The sequence below is a fragment of the Lagopus muta genome, chromosome 1, assembly GCF_023343835.1.
Source record: "Lagopus muta isolate bLagMut1 chromosome 1, bLagMut1 primary, whole genome shotgun sequence".
Taxonomy (NCBI): domain Eukaryota; kingdom Metazoa; phylum Chordata; class Aves; order Galliformes; family Phasianidae; genus Lagopus; species Lagopus muta.
In genome coordinates this window covers 14,849,329-14,869,088 of record NC_064433.1, presented here as the reverse complement: position 1 = coordinate 14,869,088, position 19,760 = coordinate 14,849,329, and the positions used below count along the sequence as shown (strand labels likewise).

Genomic DNA, 19,760 nt, shown 5'->3' with positions numbered 1-19,760 from the left:
GTGTGGATTTAAAATTCTCTGGAATACTTACAAGGATGTGACAGACACCGGCACATCCCCCACTGGACACAAATCAGGCCATTGTCTGAGAACCCAGCTAACAAACTTCTCATTTTTTGTAAATGCTGGAATCTATTTAGCATCCAAGCTTGGATGCTGAGGCCGCAAGGCAGATTCCTGTGGTGGGAATTCTCATGCAACTGGGAGAGGGAGTGCAGTGGTTGATGAATCTATAATGCGTGATTTAAACCCAACTTTGTCCAGAACTTTAAGCTACAGTAACACAAACTCTGATGGACACAAGCACCAGGCACAGTGACATGCAGCATCTGCAGGCACACTTTCAACCTGAGAGGAAGTGCTCAAGAGAGCAGCAGCCATCAGACAGCAAATGACTTTGCAAAAGGGGAGCTCTGCTTCCTTCCACCTTCGTACCAAATGCCCTTGGAGAGTGGAATGCTGCTTTACATTCACAAGAAGGTTTGTTGGCTTCCCACGCATTAATAACAATGGTGTATGTTTGTTTTGTTTTTTTTTTAATCTTTTGAGATTACATACTTGTCTGCTTCTCTGCCTTCTAAGCATGTAAACTTTTACACTAACTTCAAGTTAGGAATATTCTGTGAATGCTCTATTGGGCTGCTGGAAGTCTAAATCTAGAAGTAATTGTAGCCATGTTTGTTGAATAAAACCAGTTTACTGCAGTTTACAGCACTGCTATTCCATGAAGGGAAGGGACTGTCCTGCTCTGGTACTGCCTCACCTTCAGCACTGGGAGCAGTTTTGGGCAGCACGCTTTAAGGACATAAAACTATTAGAAGGCATCCAAAGGACAGCAACAAAGATGGGGAAGGGTCTAGAGTGTGAGGAGAAGATCTGCTCCCTGTGTTTGCTCAGCCCAGAGCAGAGGAGCTGAGGGGAGGCCTGATGGCTGCAGCTCCTCACAGGGAGCGGAGGGGCAGCGCTGAGCTGTGCTCTGTGTGACAGCGGCAGGGCCCGAGGGAACGGCATGGAGCTGCGTCAGGGGAGGGGCGGGAAAAGGGGCTCGGGAAAGGCTCTGCACCAGGGGGCGGTGGGCACGGAACGGGCTGCCCAGGGCGCGGTCCCGAGTTGCTGGAGTTCATCCAGCAAGAGTTCGGTGCTATCAGAAATACGATTTGATTTTTGGGTGGTGCTGTGTGGAGCCAGGAGCGGGACTCAACAATCCTCGTGGGTCACTACCAACTCACAATGTTCTGTGATCCTACAATTCTCCATCAGCCATTAAACTCCCGTGACAAAAAAGATGTTCCTTGATGAAGTTAAAAATGGCAGAAGAAAGCAAATCACTTAGCTCTTCTCCTTTATAGATTTCTGCTACCAGTCCTCCTCCTCGGGGGATTGTGGAGACCTGCCAGCTAATTCTGTGGACAGGATGGCTTCTAGACTTGCCTCTAATCTGCAATGATGCTATTATTTCTTCATTATTGTCTACTGTATAAAATCAGCATCTTTCTCCCCAGAAGGAGATTGCTCAGAGTTGCTCATGAGAGCCATTTAGCTCACAGGGGTGGGCCTGCTGGGGACCTACAATATTCCCATATCAGGGTTAATGTCACATCAAGGTGCTATTAGTACCTCCTTTCCTTCCACAGTTATTCGTTCAACTGTAAGATTACTAATGCAATTTAAAGTTTTTTCTAGAGTACTGTTGGCTGGCCTTCAGGGTTATTGTAATTACATGGAGAGATATTTCAAGGTTTCTGAGAGCACTGGGGTAGAAACTGCAGTTGTGGGGAAGGAGTGGGTTTTCAGTTACACTGCAGAAGTGCAAAACTGAAAGCAGCTGCCTCCACATTCGGCACTGACCAAATACTGACTCTGCCCAATGCCACCCAAGCTGCGTATTGGAATTTTCCCACTGCATTCCCATCTGTAGAACCGAGATAACGTTTTTTATCAGCTTTGTGGGGATTTTATAATTCCGTGTTCATGAAGAGAATAGAACTGCCAGCTACAAAACTTTCACAGGCCTTGGAAAACAGAATTCCAACAGAGAACTCTCATAATGCACTGCAAGAGAAGACACTGCTCTTCTTCTTTTGTAACAAAATGAATAATTTAAGAACACTCACTTGCTGTCTTGAAGCCATCTTTTACTTGTCCCTGGGCAGAGCTGGAGGCAGCGTGGTTTGCATGCCAGCTGCTGTTTGTTAGCCAGTTCAGCAACACCGTGGGCTGCGAGGCACTGGCTGTGCCAGCATGATAGACAAGATGCTCTTCTGCGTGTTTTCCCAGTATTAGAGTCAGGCTTATGCAACTGATTAATAACAAAAACAATCTATTTTCTTTGTCTTATGCGAATGATCTTACAAGTGTACCCATTGTGCATTACCTGCACTGCTCTTAGGCTGGACTTGGATTTGGTCTAAATTATTCTTGCACTATTTCCATGGCATTCTCCATCTCCTGGGGCCACTGCTGGCTGCAAAGTTCCCTATATTCAAAAGGAACCAAAATGCTATATTCTTCTAGAAAAACATTTGGACGGTTTAATTGTCTGCCTAGGTTCCTATGACAACCACAGCAACACAAACAGCCTTCCTGGCAACCACTGGAGACCAAAATCTCTGCTCTCTCCCCTCCCTTCGCTATAACTTCTCAATTTAGAACACACTGTAACTGGATAAATATGATTAGCAAAAAAAAAAAAAAAAAAAGTAGTGTCTAGTATACAAAGCTCGCACTGGGGAAACCTCTTGCAAATGAAAATGTATTACTGTATTTTTAGATAACAGCCAAAACATTGCCTGTTAGGTCAGTGTTATCAAAGTACCTTGGGATCAACTGTAAAGAGCAGTGCAGAGCTATAAACATAGAAAAAGGAAGGGTTTCTCTGTCAGCTCATGAGGTTGTGGTGAGCTGTAAAAGAAGTATGACAAGATCTCTCCTGGTGCCTCATAGCACCGCTCACCTGGCTGGCAGGCTATGCATCACAAATAGATACACATGGCAGAGCTGCTGGGGTTATGATGGCTGCAGAGATATGTGGCTGCACGCACATTGTGTGATGTGACCGTATGCACTCCTCCATGTCTGCAGCTCACATCTTTCCAGCAAAAAAAGCATAAAGAAGACAAGAGCACAGCAGTGCAGAAACACCACATGGCACAATCAATGCAAGCACAGCAGAAGCCGTTTTTCTGAAGCTCCAGCATCATGGAAGATGGCCAGCACTGCTGCCCGAACAAACTGAGGTCCAGCAGATCCCAGATAATATAGCCTGTGTATTCTTTCTCCCCTAAGCAAAATTGCTGCCAAAAAAAAATGGCTAAAATTAATCCTAGAGGTTTTAAGAACCTTAAACCCATTCAGCCAATACTGGATGGCATTAAACCATCAAAACAAGTTACAAAGAGGCTGTGTGTGATGGATGCATTTAGAGGATATTCACAACTCACAAAATTGTCTTTTAAGCTATTAAACTAGTTTCTCATTGTAAAAATATCATATATTTGTTAAGTCCTTGTTGCTGTAAATCTAGCCTGTGACAACATAACTTTGTGGAACAAGGGGATTGCAGTTACAGCACAGCTGTAACTTCTTCACTAGTGCGGTTGGTCTCCCTTAGGCACCCATCCTCCCTACAATGGCAGAATGATACAGATGGCTCCTGCCACACTGAACAACTGGAAATGTAACTATACAGGTTTCACCACAACAGTCCTCTTGGAGAGGAAATCCTCTCTGTGGGACTAGTTCTGCTGTGAAGCAGACTCAGCATTTGAGGAACCAGAGGTAAGAAGTCTATGATGTGAATCATCAGAAGCCAGAATTCTATGGTTATTCCTTCCAAACCATTATGTGAGATGTATGTGGGAGGAGGAGGGGAGATACATGCCAGTCCCACAGGATGTGTAACAGAAGGCAGCACCTGGCAGTCTACAGCTTGAATGACCAGATTGTAGAAAACTTCCTGATTATGCAGACCAGGTGGAGACAAGATTAGAACTTAATGAATTAAACACTAGACATGAGGATGCACACATAATCTTTGGAAAAAGAAATGTAGTTATTTCATTGGATTTCTTTCTTAAGGCAGGAAATTCACTCTAATGAATATCAATATAACAAATTTAAAACTTGAGTTTTTGATTTAAAGATTTTGAACAGGCTCACTGTGCTATGAAACTATTGTACAGTATAGTATATAAATACTGTATTCTGCAGTTTGAACTTGAAATATTTTTTTCTTGTCTAATTTGCTCCAGTAGGCTGTACAACAAGGAGTGCTCTGTGAGACTAAATCACAAATGTAAAAGGATTACTGATACCTACATTTCCACGTGCTGTATAATAAGACTATCAAATAAAGTTTATCTACCAATTATACCTTACAAATTTATGTTTCCATTTATATGTTACCATGTGCTTTTATGATTTTGCTAAGTAAAGAATAGTACTTAAAATGACAGTATAAATGAGATGAATGTTGACAGAATATGAAGGCTTCTTTCTGCATCTGGAATGAGCCACTAGGCATAACACCCTAACAGTGCTGAAATCAAAAGGAGGACAGTTTTACAGTCATTTTAAATCACTTTATGATTCGCTGATACCTTCATATCTTCCAAACTCTGTCCAGTATGACTTGCTACCCGTTTGGATTTAATTTCTGAGAAATACATGCAAACAAAAAAACACCAAACCTCCACACAAACTTCTGCATATTTTCCAAGTATGTTTATAGTGTGCTGGTGGCAGAGATAAGGAATGGCAAGAAGGTTTTATCAGCAGCAATTACACACTTATCAGCAGTGATTCTCTTGTGCCACTGAACCATTCTTCAGTGTAAGCCTAGCCCTGATGGTTTTAGAAGTGTTGATAAAGCCATTCCAGGACTTTATTCCATCTCTTGAAGTCATTCTTTAAGAACAGTCAATACTTCAGCAAACTTGGGAAGTGCTGTGATTTCACCAGGAATCTGTGCTGCTTAAGAAAAAGAGGTGTGATGTATTTTGCACATCAGTGGGTATTCTGCAGTTACACTGGGAATTCAGTGAAATCACTGAATTCACACATTTTTACATGGTAAGTGCAATGTACATCATGTTCCCATGTTAAGCACAGGAAAACAGAAACGTAGCTGCAAACCATGCTTTGGGCAATTTGAACTTTTCAGATTTTTACCATTTTAGATTCTTCAGCAACAAGGTTTCCTCATTAAGTCAATAATAAAAATGTTTCTTAATCAAAGTACTTAAAAAGAAAATTAATTCAGGGGGTAGAAATGTGTATTTAGGGAATATGCCACCTTGAACAAATGAAGACCTCTGGGGAAAGTTAATTTAACTAATTGCTGATATACTTTTGCCATGGCAAAACTGGCAGAACATGCAGAACCCACTGGCATAAATGCTTTTATTTAGGACGTTTGTTAGAATGTAATTGCCCATTTATTTACAGTGCTTTTTTTCTTTCAGAAGATCCTAGAGTAAGCTTCTATCTAAAAGAGAAAGTGTTCTTGACTGCACGTGTGCCACAAGAACAGCATAAGATCAGAAGATCTTGAAAAGCAACATACCTGCCCCAAGCGGCTTTCATCGTCGAATGTTTGTCAACAGGGATGCATGAGGACTCAACAACACTTGATTTATTCAGTTTGTAGCAGAGACCACAGTCCGGATCTAACATACATCCATTACAGTAACTGAAAGAGAGAGAAAGAAAGAATTACTTAAGCAACACTTTATTTACTTGTAACTGTCAAAGGCAACAGCATTGTCTAATCATTCTTGGGATGCACATAATCAAGTTGTCAGTGCTGAAGACAAGATAATAGAAATGGCCCTAAAGGGAATACAAATAACTTTCTCCTTCATCTGCATGACATTTCGGCAAAGGGCAAGACTACTTGCAAATCTTGAATCTTGAGAATTTTCCTATTAAATCAACTGTGAATTTAAAAACAGAGATAGATGGTGGTTGAATAGAAAGAACTGTGTATCATACAGTTGATAATCAATCCAGGATTTCGGCACATATGGATTTGGGAGTCCATCTGAAATTATATCTCCACATGAGAACTCAGGCAATGAGTTCTAGGCAGAGTAAATGTGTCAGTGGAGCCAATCCATATAGAGGCATCCAGCACCCCAAACTATCCCATCTGCCCTTTACTGTGGCGAGCACTGCTCTTTCGATCGTCCCTGTGTATCATATTTGCCAGCTTCATAAATATATCTCAGATTTCCTTGGGATTCTTACAGAGCAAGAAATGCTCACATTGAGGCAAAGTTTGGTCAATGCATTCTTGAGAGTGATTCAAGTGACAAGGCTGCAAACTTTTCCAGACTCTTTATCATAGCAACGACTCCGTGAATGAAGAAATAATCTGCTAAAACTACTACGCTGTAATTAGCAAATGTAAAAGTGACTGGATAACAAAGTTCCAAAATCTAATTCAGTAACGTAGATTATAAGGATTTTAAAAATCCGAAAGCACGTTTACCATTGAGTTATTCTAACTTTCCTTATGAGGGTGTAGTGATATAAAAGCAGTATAATAAGGTGAGTTTGTATGATACTTGGCAAAACGTCTGGGAGAGCACTGAAACCAATGCATTTATTTGAAGTAGGCACTTTTATACTTCTCTGAAGTTTCAGCACCATGTACTCTTTGTTACTGCAGGCTTTCTAAATTACCAAATGACTGCAGAATTTCCAGACTGTCTGCTCTTGATAAACTAAATGTACACCTTCCTCTTGCATAACTGAGAGCTCAAATTCAGGTTTCAACATCTGGCTTTTTTTTTTTTAATAATTTCTCAACTCTTAGCAGTAAAGATTTCTTTCCTCTCTTGCGTATATAGGTAAAAAGAATACAGCTCTGCAATTATAAGCCTTGAAAGGAACACTTCAATATTACATTAGCTGAAGTTAGTTGCATTTTGTTAATCACAGCAATGGACAGCAATCAAAACAGAACAGAAACAGAAGATAGCAGATTAATTTTTTTATGTTATATATATATTTTAGATTAAATATTCTATATTTTTTATAAATCACAAATGTTCAGGTATGTAACAACAATTACAAAATAACTAAATACTAAATACACCTACTTTCATTAGTAGGTGTAATGGAAAAAATGACATCCTATGATGTCACACAGGGTGCTAGCATATGATTTTCAAACCACAGAACGCCATCCACTTCAGATACGTTGTATATCAAAGCATTTTTTTAACAAAATAAATTTCTATAAAGACTCCTGCTCCAACTCAGCCTGGCTTCCTGGCACAGAAGGCTGCTACCTCCAAACACCATGTGCTATCCAATGCAGTGGTGGATTTTCAAGTCAAATATATGTGAATTCTATTTAACATGAACATCAGGTGGAAAATATGGCACATTAAAATGTAAGTTATATGCAGGAGTTCTCGCAGGAGCATTACAGGATAGAAAGTTCTCTAGATCTATTTTTCGTGGGTTTTACCTCAAGCAGAAATACAGCCCAGTACACAGCACCAGGCAGAACAGCACAAGAGCACACAGGAATGACAGTGATACACAATGATGGATCATCCCTGTGGTGCTCCCTGTGAAGGATGGAACAGGGATGGAACACTTCATCACCTACCTCAGCATCCTCACAAAAATCCACACACAATATGAATGGCAAAACTAAACTCTTTATTCTGTCCTACTGAGCTTGCTCTACAGATAACTCCATATAAATATATGCAGAGTTGGGTATGGCTGTCAGTCCTGAAGCAGAACCTATCTCATTAATTACTCCTTCTTCATCCACTGGTTCAGAAAAAATAAAAATCTGATTATTAATGACTTCATCTATCCTCAGGCTTTATGAGTGTGCATAACTGTGTCCTGCAGTTGCCATTCAGCATGATAAAGGCTGCTGGATTTCAAGTGATGTCAAAAGTCAGAGATTATTGTTAGTCATAACAGATTAACAATCCAAAAATTAACGTAGATGTAAAATATGTGTTAGTTTCAGGCTTACGCTCTTCTTCACTTCAGCCCTATTATTGTTTGCTAAATAGAAATGTTTAAACAATTCAAACTTGAGCCCATGTTCTTGCATACATGCTCACAGTGATGCAGACAAATCAGGAAGCACAATGAATCAGGAAAAGAAATGTACAATACAGTGCTTACTGACATCTAACTATCGACTACTGATCTCCTCCTTGTCCTCAAATGTACCTTCTTATCAGCCCTACCCAGATATACCCAACTGTATGTCAGAATAATGAGATAGAAAATAGAAATGCTGCCACGTATTCATATACACACTGCAGTCCAGTTATAGCATTGAAAGCTCCATCCCAGAATACATCAGGATGTCTATGTTAAGAAGGATATTTGCATCCAATTATAAAAAGGAAATGCATTTCCTGCACTTCATCAGGACATATTGATTTCCACGCTAAGGTTACAAGGTAGCGTCTTGGAAACGGGCTCCTTTATGAAGAGCTAGCAGAAAATTCCCAGACAGAATGTTGTCAGTGAGATGTCAGTTTGTCAGGATTGAAATATCTGGCAGAGATTATTTGATTTTGATGAAGCCAGGCAGCAGGAAGGTTCTGCAGTGCACCTAGTGCCCTCACAGCTGGATCCTAGGCAAGCCAACAAGAAGGCAAGACTTCAGGTGCTTCAGCCTACCTAACAGAGTAACAACAAGTAGAGAATCAGGAAAGCAAGGCTCCAGAAGTCCCTGCTTCTTTGCAGCTCAGTTGAATGAAGCCCTCAAAACAGAAGTCTCAGTATCCTGGCCCCTCTGTTTATTGGGAAGAGCCAAGGAATGGGATTTCTGGGACACTGCTTCACCATCAAAGCACATTTTCCAACAAGCTGACGGACAGTTAGGAGGCTGCCTGTCCCCAGACTTGTAATTCCCCACTCTCATGGTGCCAACTCAGCGGAGGCTTCCCAAGCTCTTACATTCTTTTCATCTGACCAAATGGGAATATCTGAAGCTTTGAAAGCCTGAGAGCACTAGCTTTGAGGTCTCTAGCTAGCAGTTTCCTGTCAGGCTGAGCACACAAGCTTTCAGGATGCAGCCTGCCCTATTAACTTTTTTTTCCTGAGTTTACAAGTTGACAATTCCTTCCTCTTCCAGAGAGGATTTGAAGTATTTAGATGTATAATGAATCAGCTGGCAGTGCACACCTTTTCTGAACCAAAAGTACAGCTTGCTTGCTTTCTAACAGTGTAGTTTAGAAGCCTCTGGTGCGGTCTCATAAGAAGGTGAAATAAAATCTTTGTCCTGTTGAAATGGTCCTCCAGATGCCAAGGAAAAGTTGACAATTGCTTCTCCCTACTTTTCTTTCCTCTGCTGTTTAGAGTACTCCATACTTACGTTTGGATTGTCACTACATTTTGTGTTTTAATATTGATAGAAGTATTTCTAAGTATAGCTTTCTTACAGCTCTCAGGGGTTTCTTAATTCGAGCTGCAAACTGTACCATGCCAATTTTTGAGTGATTCAGTAGTAAAAAAGCTTTGTCCAGTGTTCTTGTTCTGCAAGCACTGCTACTCTTTCTATCAAGCTGTTTACATTCCTTCTAGCCACGCCTCAAATTTGCAATTGTTAATTTCAAAACATTTTATCAGTTTTCACTTCTGCCTCATTTTTAGGAACTTTCAGCTTTCTCTTGCACATTTTGCAGCTATAAAACTACATTACTATGAAAATCTGATCCACTCACAACACGCAAGACATTTTCCTCATGCCCTGACAGACTGGGTCTTCTCCATAGAGGAAATTTCAGTGTTGAGTGCCTGCTGCCCTCCACTCCTTCTCCTAATCCTGAACTTGGGTTCAAGGTCTAGTGCTGTTTGCATGTGGCTCGCTGCACCTCAGGCACATAAACAAGCACTTCCTTATCCTTCTGATGATTCCTGTGTTGCTTCCAAAAGCCAATCATTAAATTCTGATTGATCACACACCACTGAGCAAAGAACATGGGGGATACTTTAAGTAGTTAAATCCTTGGAAACTGCAAGCTACTACTTCAAGCTGCCATATCTGGGACACAGGAAATAGGATATTCAACACAAATGAGAAAAACACAGCAGGGCTTTGGAAGCATTTTTTCACTACTGCGAGAAACTAAACTACAGAAGCTATTTGCTGGGCTCTGCTGACAGTCTGAGAGGTAATGCATATACACACCTGATGTGCTTAGGTCCTCGTGGCTGCACCCCCGCTGCCAGAAGCAGCCTGCCAGCAGCTGGTGAGCTGGGATGCTGAGCCACACACAGAGCATCTCACCTGCGCATATGTGAGGATCTATCCTCTCTCAGCTCAGATGATCTTTCTTCCTGAATTTATACTTTAATAAGAATCATATTTTTTTAAAAATACTGGTTCTGAGGTATAGTGACGTTATGAAGGATCCTGAACTCCCAGTGTTAATGAGTTAACTCAGAAAAATAAATAGTTTGCTCTATTTATATTAAATACTCGGTTAATGGAGGATGTACTTTATTTTTACTAAAGCTGTTTAAAGCACTATAACCAGTCTTAGTTCAGGGCTGGTCACAATAAATCATTTTTGCAAAATTCATAAAGAAAGTACATATTTTTGCCTATTGCCTATCTAGTATAATTAATGTGTAACAGCACTCAGTGTTGGAGCCTTCAGCTCAGTGATGTATAAGCATACATTGAACTCAGGACCTCGAACCATGTGAGGATGACAAAGTCAAAGAAGAACAAGGGAATCCTTGTGAGCCCAGCCCAGCTGGCACTGCCCAGATTGTTTTACTGAAACTATGCAGACAACCAGCTTGGGAAGGAACCTGAGGAAGTTCTGTACAGGTATCATTTCCCTACAGTATGAGCCTCAGGGTCAGCTTGAGATCAACCCCAAATTTACCATTTTCACACAGCAGCATTTCTTAAGCAGAACAAGTTCCAATTATGCCTTGTACAGCTGATCAAATCTTAAGCAGTACAGTAAAAGAGACACTTGACTGGAGGAAGATAAAAAGGCCAAGAACACAAGGACACAGGACAATGATCTTTGTTCACAAATGGGTCAGTTTCCCAAAGAAAGGTGGAGTGGGATGGTCACCTATGATTTGCTGAATACTGGAAAAAGACAGAAGCCAGCTACTGCACCTGTCCTAGACTTGACTGCTTCTCAGAAGCAGGCAGGACCCCATAAATCTGGGAACATCTTTATAGCTTTGAGAATTCAAGAAAACAGCAGGAGACACCTGCTCATCTTTTCTCAATGACAGATTTTGGAATCCTGCTGTTCTGTACTCCTGAATTTACCTCTGAACTTCTCTCTGTCTTTGAAGGTAAGTAATAGATTGCATTTCTGTTGCATATTCTGTTGAACAGACTCAGATCAAAGAAGAGACGTGGTCACGCTGTGAACACCTGCACAGCCTTACCTGGGCTGAGTGTGAAAATAAAATTTGATTTAAGGGCAGTACGTAGGAAGATGTTCCCCTTTCCTTTCCTCAGTGAGACAGCTGTGAGGAGATGTGGAGGCCTTCAATGGCCAGGACTTGTGCTGCCTCCATGATGACCTTGTGAGTAAAGATTACATTTGATTTTTTTTTACTTTTTTTTGCATTATTTTTTGACTGTTGCTCCACTATCATATTGTACTTCTCTACAGCACATGAAAATATTTTACTTGATATTTGCAGAGCACCTTATTGGTTTGCATTCTGCAAAAAACATGTGTCTGTCTGCAGGGCACAGCTCTTTCAAAAGACTGTATTCAAGCCCTGGGTGTATTTTTCAGAATGCTGTCAGTGCTCTTTATTTGTCAGTCTGTTGTACCTTCATTGCTATTCTTCCAGCAGCAGGAATTAATCTGTGCAGAGGAATACAGATCAAGGGAACAACAAACAAACAGGCTATTTGTAGTAGTTCTAAGGCTTCCATCATGGACACTCATGCTTATTTTAACCCAGCAGATCTGCAAACATAAAAAGCACTTTTACTCTGCACCGTATCAGCAAAACCTCTGTCAGCAAAATAAATTTTGCTGGTGTTGTTTTAACTTTCAAACACATTTTGGCAAAGATAAATAAAAGTGATATGGGGGGGTCCCCCTACACTATGAAGCACCCAATCTGCACAACGGTGTAGATCCTGGAAAGTGCACCTCACCCCGGAGAAGCCCTGCACCATGCCAGCTGAAGGACTGCTGGCTGCATTTGTGTAGGCACGCCAGTTTGAAAGTGGTTACAGTGACCACAGGGACATGACATTATGTGTTCATCTTCTGAAGTCCTGCTGGCTTTTGGTTTTCCACAAGTGCCTGAGACCTATTAGAGGATTGCAAAGTACAATACTAAGCAAGATGAGATACCAGCAGTTATACTGAAGTGAGCAAAATATGGATTAAAACAGCAATAAACCCTTGCAGGGGACATACAAAAACTAACTCCCATCTTCTAACAGGTTGATTGGTGAGGATGCCATCTGCTTGCTCATGACACAAACATTTTTTAAAATTTAATTTCACTTACACAGAAAGCAGCTGACTGGTATCTCAAACAGCCACTTCTTCAAGGTGTATACAGTGTATACTATGTCATCCACTCCAAAAATAATCTAGGTAAAGGAATAAATTAATCTATATGCCCTCTGTATAGCTACGAGAGCTCAGCAGAAAGACATGCTGAAACCAGGGTGCACTGGGGATATCACTGGGGATGAAATGCTTTTTAAAATCGTTTCTTCTTCCCTTGATCTATGCTAAAAAAGAGAGCAGCATTTTGTGCAGTTCCTGCTATCTGGGCTGAAAACACTTGGAATTTTGAGGCTTCTGGTACTGAGACAGAAGCAAGCAGCCATTGACTTCCATTCTGGACACTGAAATTCATTATTCTGAAGAAGTTTGGGGATGTTTTAAATCAGGAAAATTGATATCCCAAATATATGAATTTTTATACACGTGTGTGAAAGTCATCGCTCACGATGTAAATGCTTGTTTTTTATTGAATCTGTTTAAAGAGTGGGTGCTGTAGCCTAATTCTATGATTTGTTACATATATTAGTATCATCTCACCTGGCTTTTGTGTCTCTTTCCAAAGTTATGGTACAAGATGAAAATAAAAGCTCCTAAAGGTCTCTCATACACTGCTCAGTATTTTACATTTTACACTATGTAACACTACGTTCAGTTTTGTCTGAGAGCTCATTCTTTTTCAAAATACACCCATATGAAAATGTCATTGATTTTCTTGCTCTTATCTAGATCCCTCGAATTATCATATCTGCTTTTGCTCTTTTTATGTCAGAAATCACAACAGATTAAAGCATTCCAATAATCATTAAATAATGTGCTTTTATTTGAATTACTTGCTTTATTTGGTCACGTTTTTAGCTAGAAGTGCTCACAATACTGAATGTGAACTACCCATATTTCTTATATGCACATCTCTACACCGCTTCAGGTTATAAAATCACCTACTTTCATCAGATAGCAAATAACAAGTTCTGCAAGTGGTGCATCAGCTGTCTCCAGACATCTTGTCCAAACAGTTAACCAAAGTCTGAGGAAAATCCTTTTGACATCTTGCTATTAACATTATCTTACTCTTAAAGGAGAGCATTTGAAAGCTCTTCTCCCCCTCTTCATTCTTTAACTAGTTTACTTGTAGTCTAAAAAACTGCATAGGCATATTTAAAAAATAGCAATATAGCTGACATCGCAGTGGGAAAAAAAGTAGAAACACAGCTTTTGAAAGTTGTGATCCTCATCTCTGGTAGTATTGGCATCTGTGTACTCATCTGAACACTTTCCTTCCTGTCCACATGAGCCTGTGAAATTTCAGTTCCTCAGAATCATTGCTGTAGCATACGAAAAGCCTTGAGCCTTATTTCTAAGCAAGACCTCTAGGAGACCAGAAACTACCATTCATTTCTCAGTTTTATGTCTATAACCAACACATGTACAACATGTTTTGAACTTAAGAATTTCTCCAGCCACGTAGCCAGTTTTGTCTCAATTAGAGCACTGACATTTACCAGCCTGCCAATTTGGTGAATGTCACTCACATGAGTAAGAAAACACAAAATACAGAAAATGGCACATTCATAATACCTTAGAAATTATCTTATTTGAAACCACAACTGCATACAGTTGGGAATGTTTTATATACTACAGAATAAAAAGTCAAAAAATCAGGTTTAACTGTTAATTGGTCTGTAATTGTTGGGAAGTTGTTTGTTTGTTTGCTAAAACAAAAGGCAAGGAACAAGTCTTTTTGAACAGTTCATAGCTGTTACAGATGATGACTCTACAAGCAGACAATAACAGCAACCATATTTGCAAATTATTTTTAAAATATTTCAAACTTGGTGTCCACTGTGAACTTCAGCAGGTCTGATATAACAAAGAGGATCTGAAGTGTGCAGTCTGGTGCTTAACTGCTCTACTTTATCCAAGAAACTACACAGGATTATTCACAGCATGTAAACAAAGAGTCTAATTTTCTTCTCTATTGAGGGAAGTAAAGATTTTAACTTCAGGTATCCTACTTAATTCCTTAAACTAGAGTGTGTGAATACTTATCCATTGCCCACACGAGGCTGTAAAATCCAACTAGCTGGAAAAAAAAGTCTTCAAGAAAGACCATGAAATCTCACCTGTATTTTGTGCAGGTAGAGTTTTGATGTGAAGGATCTGGTGGATTAAGTGTGACTCTTGGCGAGACCTGAGCTGACAGCAAAAATCCCGAAGCTAGGATAATGAGTGCTACAGCAGTGCCTAAAAATACAGATAAAGAACAATGTGATACTTTTCTCCAGAAAACATGAAATAATTCTCTATTGAACTGGGCTACGCTTCAGAAAGCAAGGTGCCCAATTATTATGCACACGGCATTTGCCATTACGCAGAGCAGCTGTGATGAGAACCTGAGAAGAATACCCTTTATGCTACATCTTCATCTTGAATTAGGTTAGACATTAAAGTCAAGTGAATCAGGTTTAACATCCAGATATTCAATTAATAGGTCAAGACTTTTTTGTCATATGCGTAATTGAAGGCTGCTTGAATGAACAGAGAAACTCTTTTCAGTGTTGAAAAGTGCTGCAAAGGTAAAATTTAACAAGCAATGTTTACATCACATTTCCTCCCATTCCCAGACTTGCAGGCTTTCCTGAAGACAGAAGACAGAAAATAGCATCAGCTTTTCCATCAATTACTCTTCCCTTTGTCAAACAAGAGAAATCTGACTATTCATAGAATGCCACCAAAATGTCCAACTGCAGTTTCTGAACTTCTTGTTTCAAGGATTGCATGTAACAAACCTGATAGGAAAGAGCCCCCTCCACCTCTTTGCTCCTGGCTCCAACAAATTTCTTGTACACGCCCAAGATTCCTACTTTGTAAAACAGGTCATTGCCTGAGCTCTATGCAGCTTTGCTGTTTGTCACACACAAACACAGCATGTGCTGCATCATTTTAATGACATCAGTATAATCCATTACTGAGTATTGCAACCAACTTGAACTCAGACTAATGAAATCTTTACATCTTGGTACTTGGTGAGGCATTTAATTCTGCGTTGAATAAAATGCACTCTTTGTCACATACATAAATAGCAAGTACACAAGTAGGTGTATTTTGAGAGGTCCCATAGACCATCATGTACAGACGACCAAAAATACAGAACTACTTACAACTTTATTTGTGGATTAGTTACTGATTGTTTAATCACATTTTCCTTAGCATACAAAGACTGACTCAGGCACCACCAAAGCACATTCCAAATGGAAGGCTGTAGTGCATTCTGAAGTATGCAATGGCACAGCTTAATGGTTGAGGGCAAATAAAAATATTCAAGAAGATGCCTCAGCAAGCCCTTGCTCTACATGATAGAAATTCACAGAACGCACCTGTGCTAACCTTTAAAAATGTCACTGCATTGAAAACCTTAATGTGTCACTCTTCTCACTCTTTAACAATTACACATTCTCCATTTTTACTTTTTGATTCTTAATTTTTTCTCTCTCAACAAGAATTTTCTAGCAGGCAAATCCTTCAAGAATAGGATTTTTTTTTTTTCTGAAGTATAAATAATATTTTAGGCACCAAGATAATAAAAATGTAATTCATTAACATGTCTGTGCAGCAGCCATGGCTAATAGATATGAATATGCATGAACTCAAGATTACTGGAACGCAGTTACCTGAATGGAGGCAACTGACATCGTAAATTCAATCACAAAGCATATTTGAGATAGCAACTATCCACCATAAAACATAATTTGAATTTATTCTATACTGGGCTTTGTACTGCTATGGCGACCAGCTATGCTGATAATTCCATTTTTCTGGGCAGGTGCAATATTGTACCAGATTTACTGTACTTTCTGTATTTACTAAGCTTTCAAAATGCCATGAACCAGACAGCCAATATATTTAGAGAGGGCCCATAATCTTATTTATATTCATTCTAAATATGTCATGTCTTTCTTTCAAGTTAACTGAATACACAAATGTGCATTACAGTACCTCTGCACGTCTTATTTCTTTGGAGAAGTACTGAATTATAAAATTGGTGGATTAAGTTTATTATATGTTGTCATTCCGTGGAAGGTTTGTTTAAGATTCACTAAAACATACAATTGCAGTATGCCATTAACTGAGATGAAAAAAAAAGGATAAATATCTTGAAGATATTCTGGATCCATTCTGCTACAAACAAAAATACAAGTTGTCAAATGCCCAAATACCACCATGCTTTCAGTTTGCCGGTTCTGAAGGAATGAAAGGAAAACACGAATAAAATGGGATACTGCACTTCAAAATTCCAACATTTCACAGTGAATAAAGTTGAGAAAAGAAATACACAGAGGAAAGGAAAGATGGAGAATCCTTGCCAAGATACATGAAGGGGAAATTAAGAGGAATCAGTAACTAAGAGTGTGTTGATGTTTAATCAAAATCTGACCATCTTTTCACAAAAACATCCAATCCATTAGCCTTTACAAAAAAAAGAAACAAAACCAGCAGCCTTGCAGCAGCAGGCAGAGGTAGCAGTCCAACTCTCATTCTGTACTGGGGCTCACATGCTTTCCCCAAAGAAAAGCACCCAGTGTAATAACTCCATGTGAAAATTGATTTCCTTAGAACCATAAACCGAAGTACAGCAGTAATACAGAAGTTTACCCGAGATAAAAAAGTAACTGTTGAAAACAAATCCACCAGCTGATTTAGTAATTATCATGTTAGCCCACTTGCTGAGAAAAGAACATCATACTCACCACTACCTAAATGTCTGTCAACACTTGTATCAAGAAATTCTAAATAGCACAGACATGATGTGGGATTTCATTACTGTCATTATTGCTGCCATATTTTCCTTAAGCAGAGACCGTGCAATACTGAGCACAGTGAGAATGCAGCATGGATCAAGTGAAGCTGCAGGACTGACAGCGGGCCGCCAACTACAGAACAAGGAACACAAATATCATTACTAATGACTTCATGTCCAAATACTATAAACAAATAACCCTTAACTGCGTTATTCTCCTTTGCTAATTTGGTGTCTTATTTCTATCCTCTCATCTGTTCCATGACTCATATGCTTTACAAGACACATTACTATCCACATTCAATCTCAGAACCTTTGAATACATCAACCAGAGCCAAAAAGAAGAGTTCAGTGATTGTGTACAAAATCCACATGGTAATCACACCTGTATGGTGGTTCCAAACAACCAGTGAACCTCCATAGGGCTGGCCAGACATATGAGGTGTCATGGCATAACACAGAAATACATAAAAACAGAATGAATTCTATTAGAGTATAAATGAGAGATAGTGCCCACAAAACAAGTTTCAGGAGAATGCTAGAATTGTATTTCACAGGGAAAAAAAAAACAGAAAACAAAAGAGATAATCAAAGGAAAAACGGAATTGAGCCAGGTAACAGTACAGGGCTGGGGCTTTTTTCTCTGAAAGATGTGATACTGGCTACACAAAAGAACCCACAGAGGAAAAGCAGTTTAACAGATCCGAAGGTGGGCTGATAAAAGGATGTCATCCAAAGGTCAAGGTGATGCACTTGGGTCAGAGCAATCCCAGATATGCGTACAAACTGGGAGAAGAACTCCTTGAGAGCCACCCTGTGGAGAAGGACTTGAAAGTCCTGGTGGACAAAAAGCTGGACACAAGCCAACAGTGTGTGCTTGCAGCCCCAAAGGCCAACAGTATTCTGAGCTGCATCAAGAGAGGTGGCCAGCAGGGAGAGGGAAGTGATTGTCCTCCTTTGTTCATCCTGAAGAAAAGGCTCTGGGGAGACCTCACTACAGCCTTTCAGTATCTAAACAAAGCTTACAAACAAGATGGAGGCTGATTCTGTATACAATCTGATAGTGATAGGACAAGGGGGAATAGTTTTGAAATTAAAGAGGGGAGATTTAGGTTAGATGTTAGGAGGAAATTCTTTACTCAGAGGGCAGTGAGGCTGTGGCACAGCTGCCCATAGAGCTGTGGGTGCCCCATCCCTGCAGGCACTCAGGGCCAGGTTGGATGGGGCCCTGGGCAGCCTGAGCTGGTGAGGGGCAGCCAGCCCACAGCAGGGGTTGGGGATGGTGGGCTTTAAAGTCCCTTCCAACCCAATCCAAACCGTTCTGTGATTCTACATAAAGGTAACCCTCTGAGATTTTTTTGGTCATTTTTTTAAGATGTGAGGAATGTGCTTTCTCAACCTCCCTCCACATCCATGGACTTGGATCATGAAAAACATTTTGGGTTTCTCAGCTCCAAATCAACATCACAACACATCAAACACAGACTTCTTACAATCTGGAAATACCAAACATGCCACAAGTCCATGTTATACCAGTTTAGGTAGCTGTAAAAAAATACACACAATACTGCCATCACTGTTCGGCCTAAAAGAAGGCATCCAAACGCTCTGGGCAGACAGATACCTGTTCTGGGGGGACTGCAAGTGGGCAGGACTCTGGCAGGTATTCCTCTCTGCTCTATCACATCTACAGCAAGTCTGGATCCCACACAGGACAGCACTGTGAGATACAGAGACATTCAAGCTTGCCAGTTAAGCAGCTGTGAGCATTAATCCAAGAGGAGCAAGAATCTCTCTTCCAGACCATGGTCTTGGAAATACCACAGCCTTCACATGTTCAGCAGAGACTGCCAGCTGTACTGTACTGCTATTCTTGATAAGCTACATGATTTCAGCGAGGAGACAGGAGTCAACATCATTAGTTTGAAGAGGATTATTTTGATCAAGTTAGCGCTTGGAACGTCCTTGTTCCATTCACGTTACCACGAGGAAGGCACATCTCACTCCTGAGGCACTCACCTGCTAAGCTGCCCAGTGTCAGCTTCCGGCGGCCCATCCTCTCAACGAGCCAGACTCCCACCAGAGTGAAGATGAAGTTGATGAAGGCCGTGAGGGCAGCCAGCCAGATGGCCAGCCTGTCATCCTCAACCCCCGACATCTGCAGGATGGTCGCACTGTAGTACCTGCAGGCAGAAGGACACAGCCATCACTGGCGTCAGTTTGCCTCCTGTTATGCTCCGATTGTAAATCAAAGGAGATGACAGCAAACGCCAAGTGTGAGCTCCTGTGAATGCGGCCCCAGCCTGACACCAACCACATGGGGAAACCAGGCGTTGCCATGGCACGGCTTGTGCTTGGCTGAAGTTTTGACCGAAGGACACTGAGAGATGAATTGCCATTCCTTTGGCTGTTTGCATTTCCCATGGTCAATCATATTCTGCCAGAAATTAGGTTTG

The 19,760-nt window shown here is 40.5% G+C and overlaps 1 protein-coding gene across 1 annotated transcript in view; it reads right to left on the bottom strand.

Moving 5' to 3' along the window:
• The window catches only part of SLC2A13 (solute carrier family 2 member 13), a 138,363-nt gene that overhangs the window by 23,138 nt on the left and 95,465 nt on the right, over window positions 1-19,760 (bottom strand). Inside the window, exons 5-7 of the mRNA XM_048933994.1 lie at window positions 19,324-19,487; window positions 14,630-14,750; window positions 5,564-5,689 (exon numbers count right to left, since the gene is read on the bottom strand). Of these exons, the coding sequence (XP_048789951.1) occupies window positions 5,564-5,689; window positions 14,630-14,750; window positions 19,324-19,487 (411 nt within the window). The remainder of the gene's footprint in view (window positions 1-5,563; window positions 5,690-14,629; window positions 14,751-19,323; window positions 19,488-19,760) is intronic.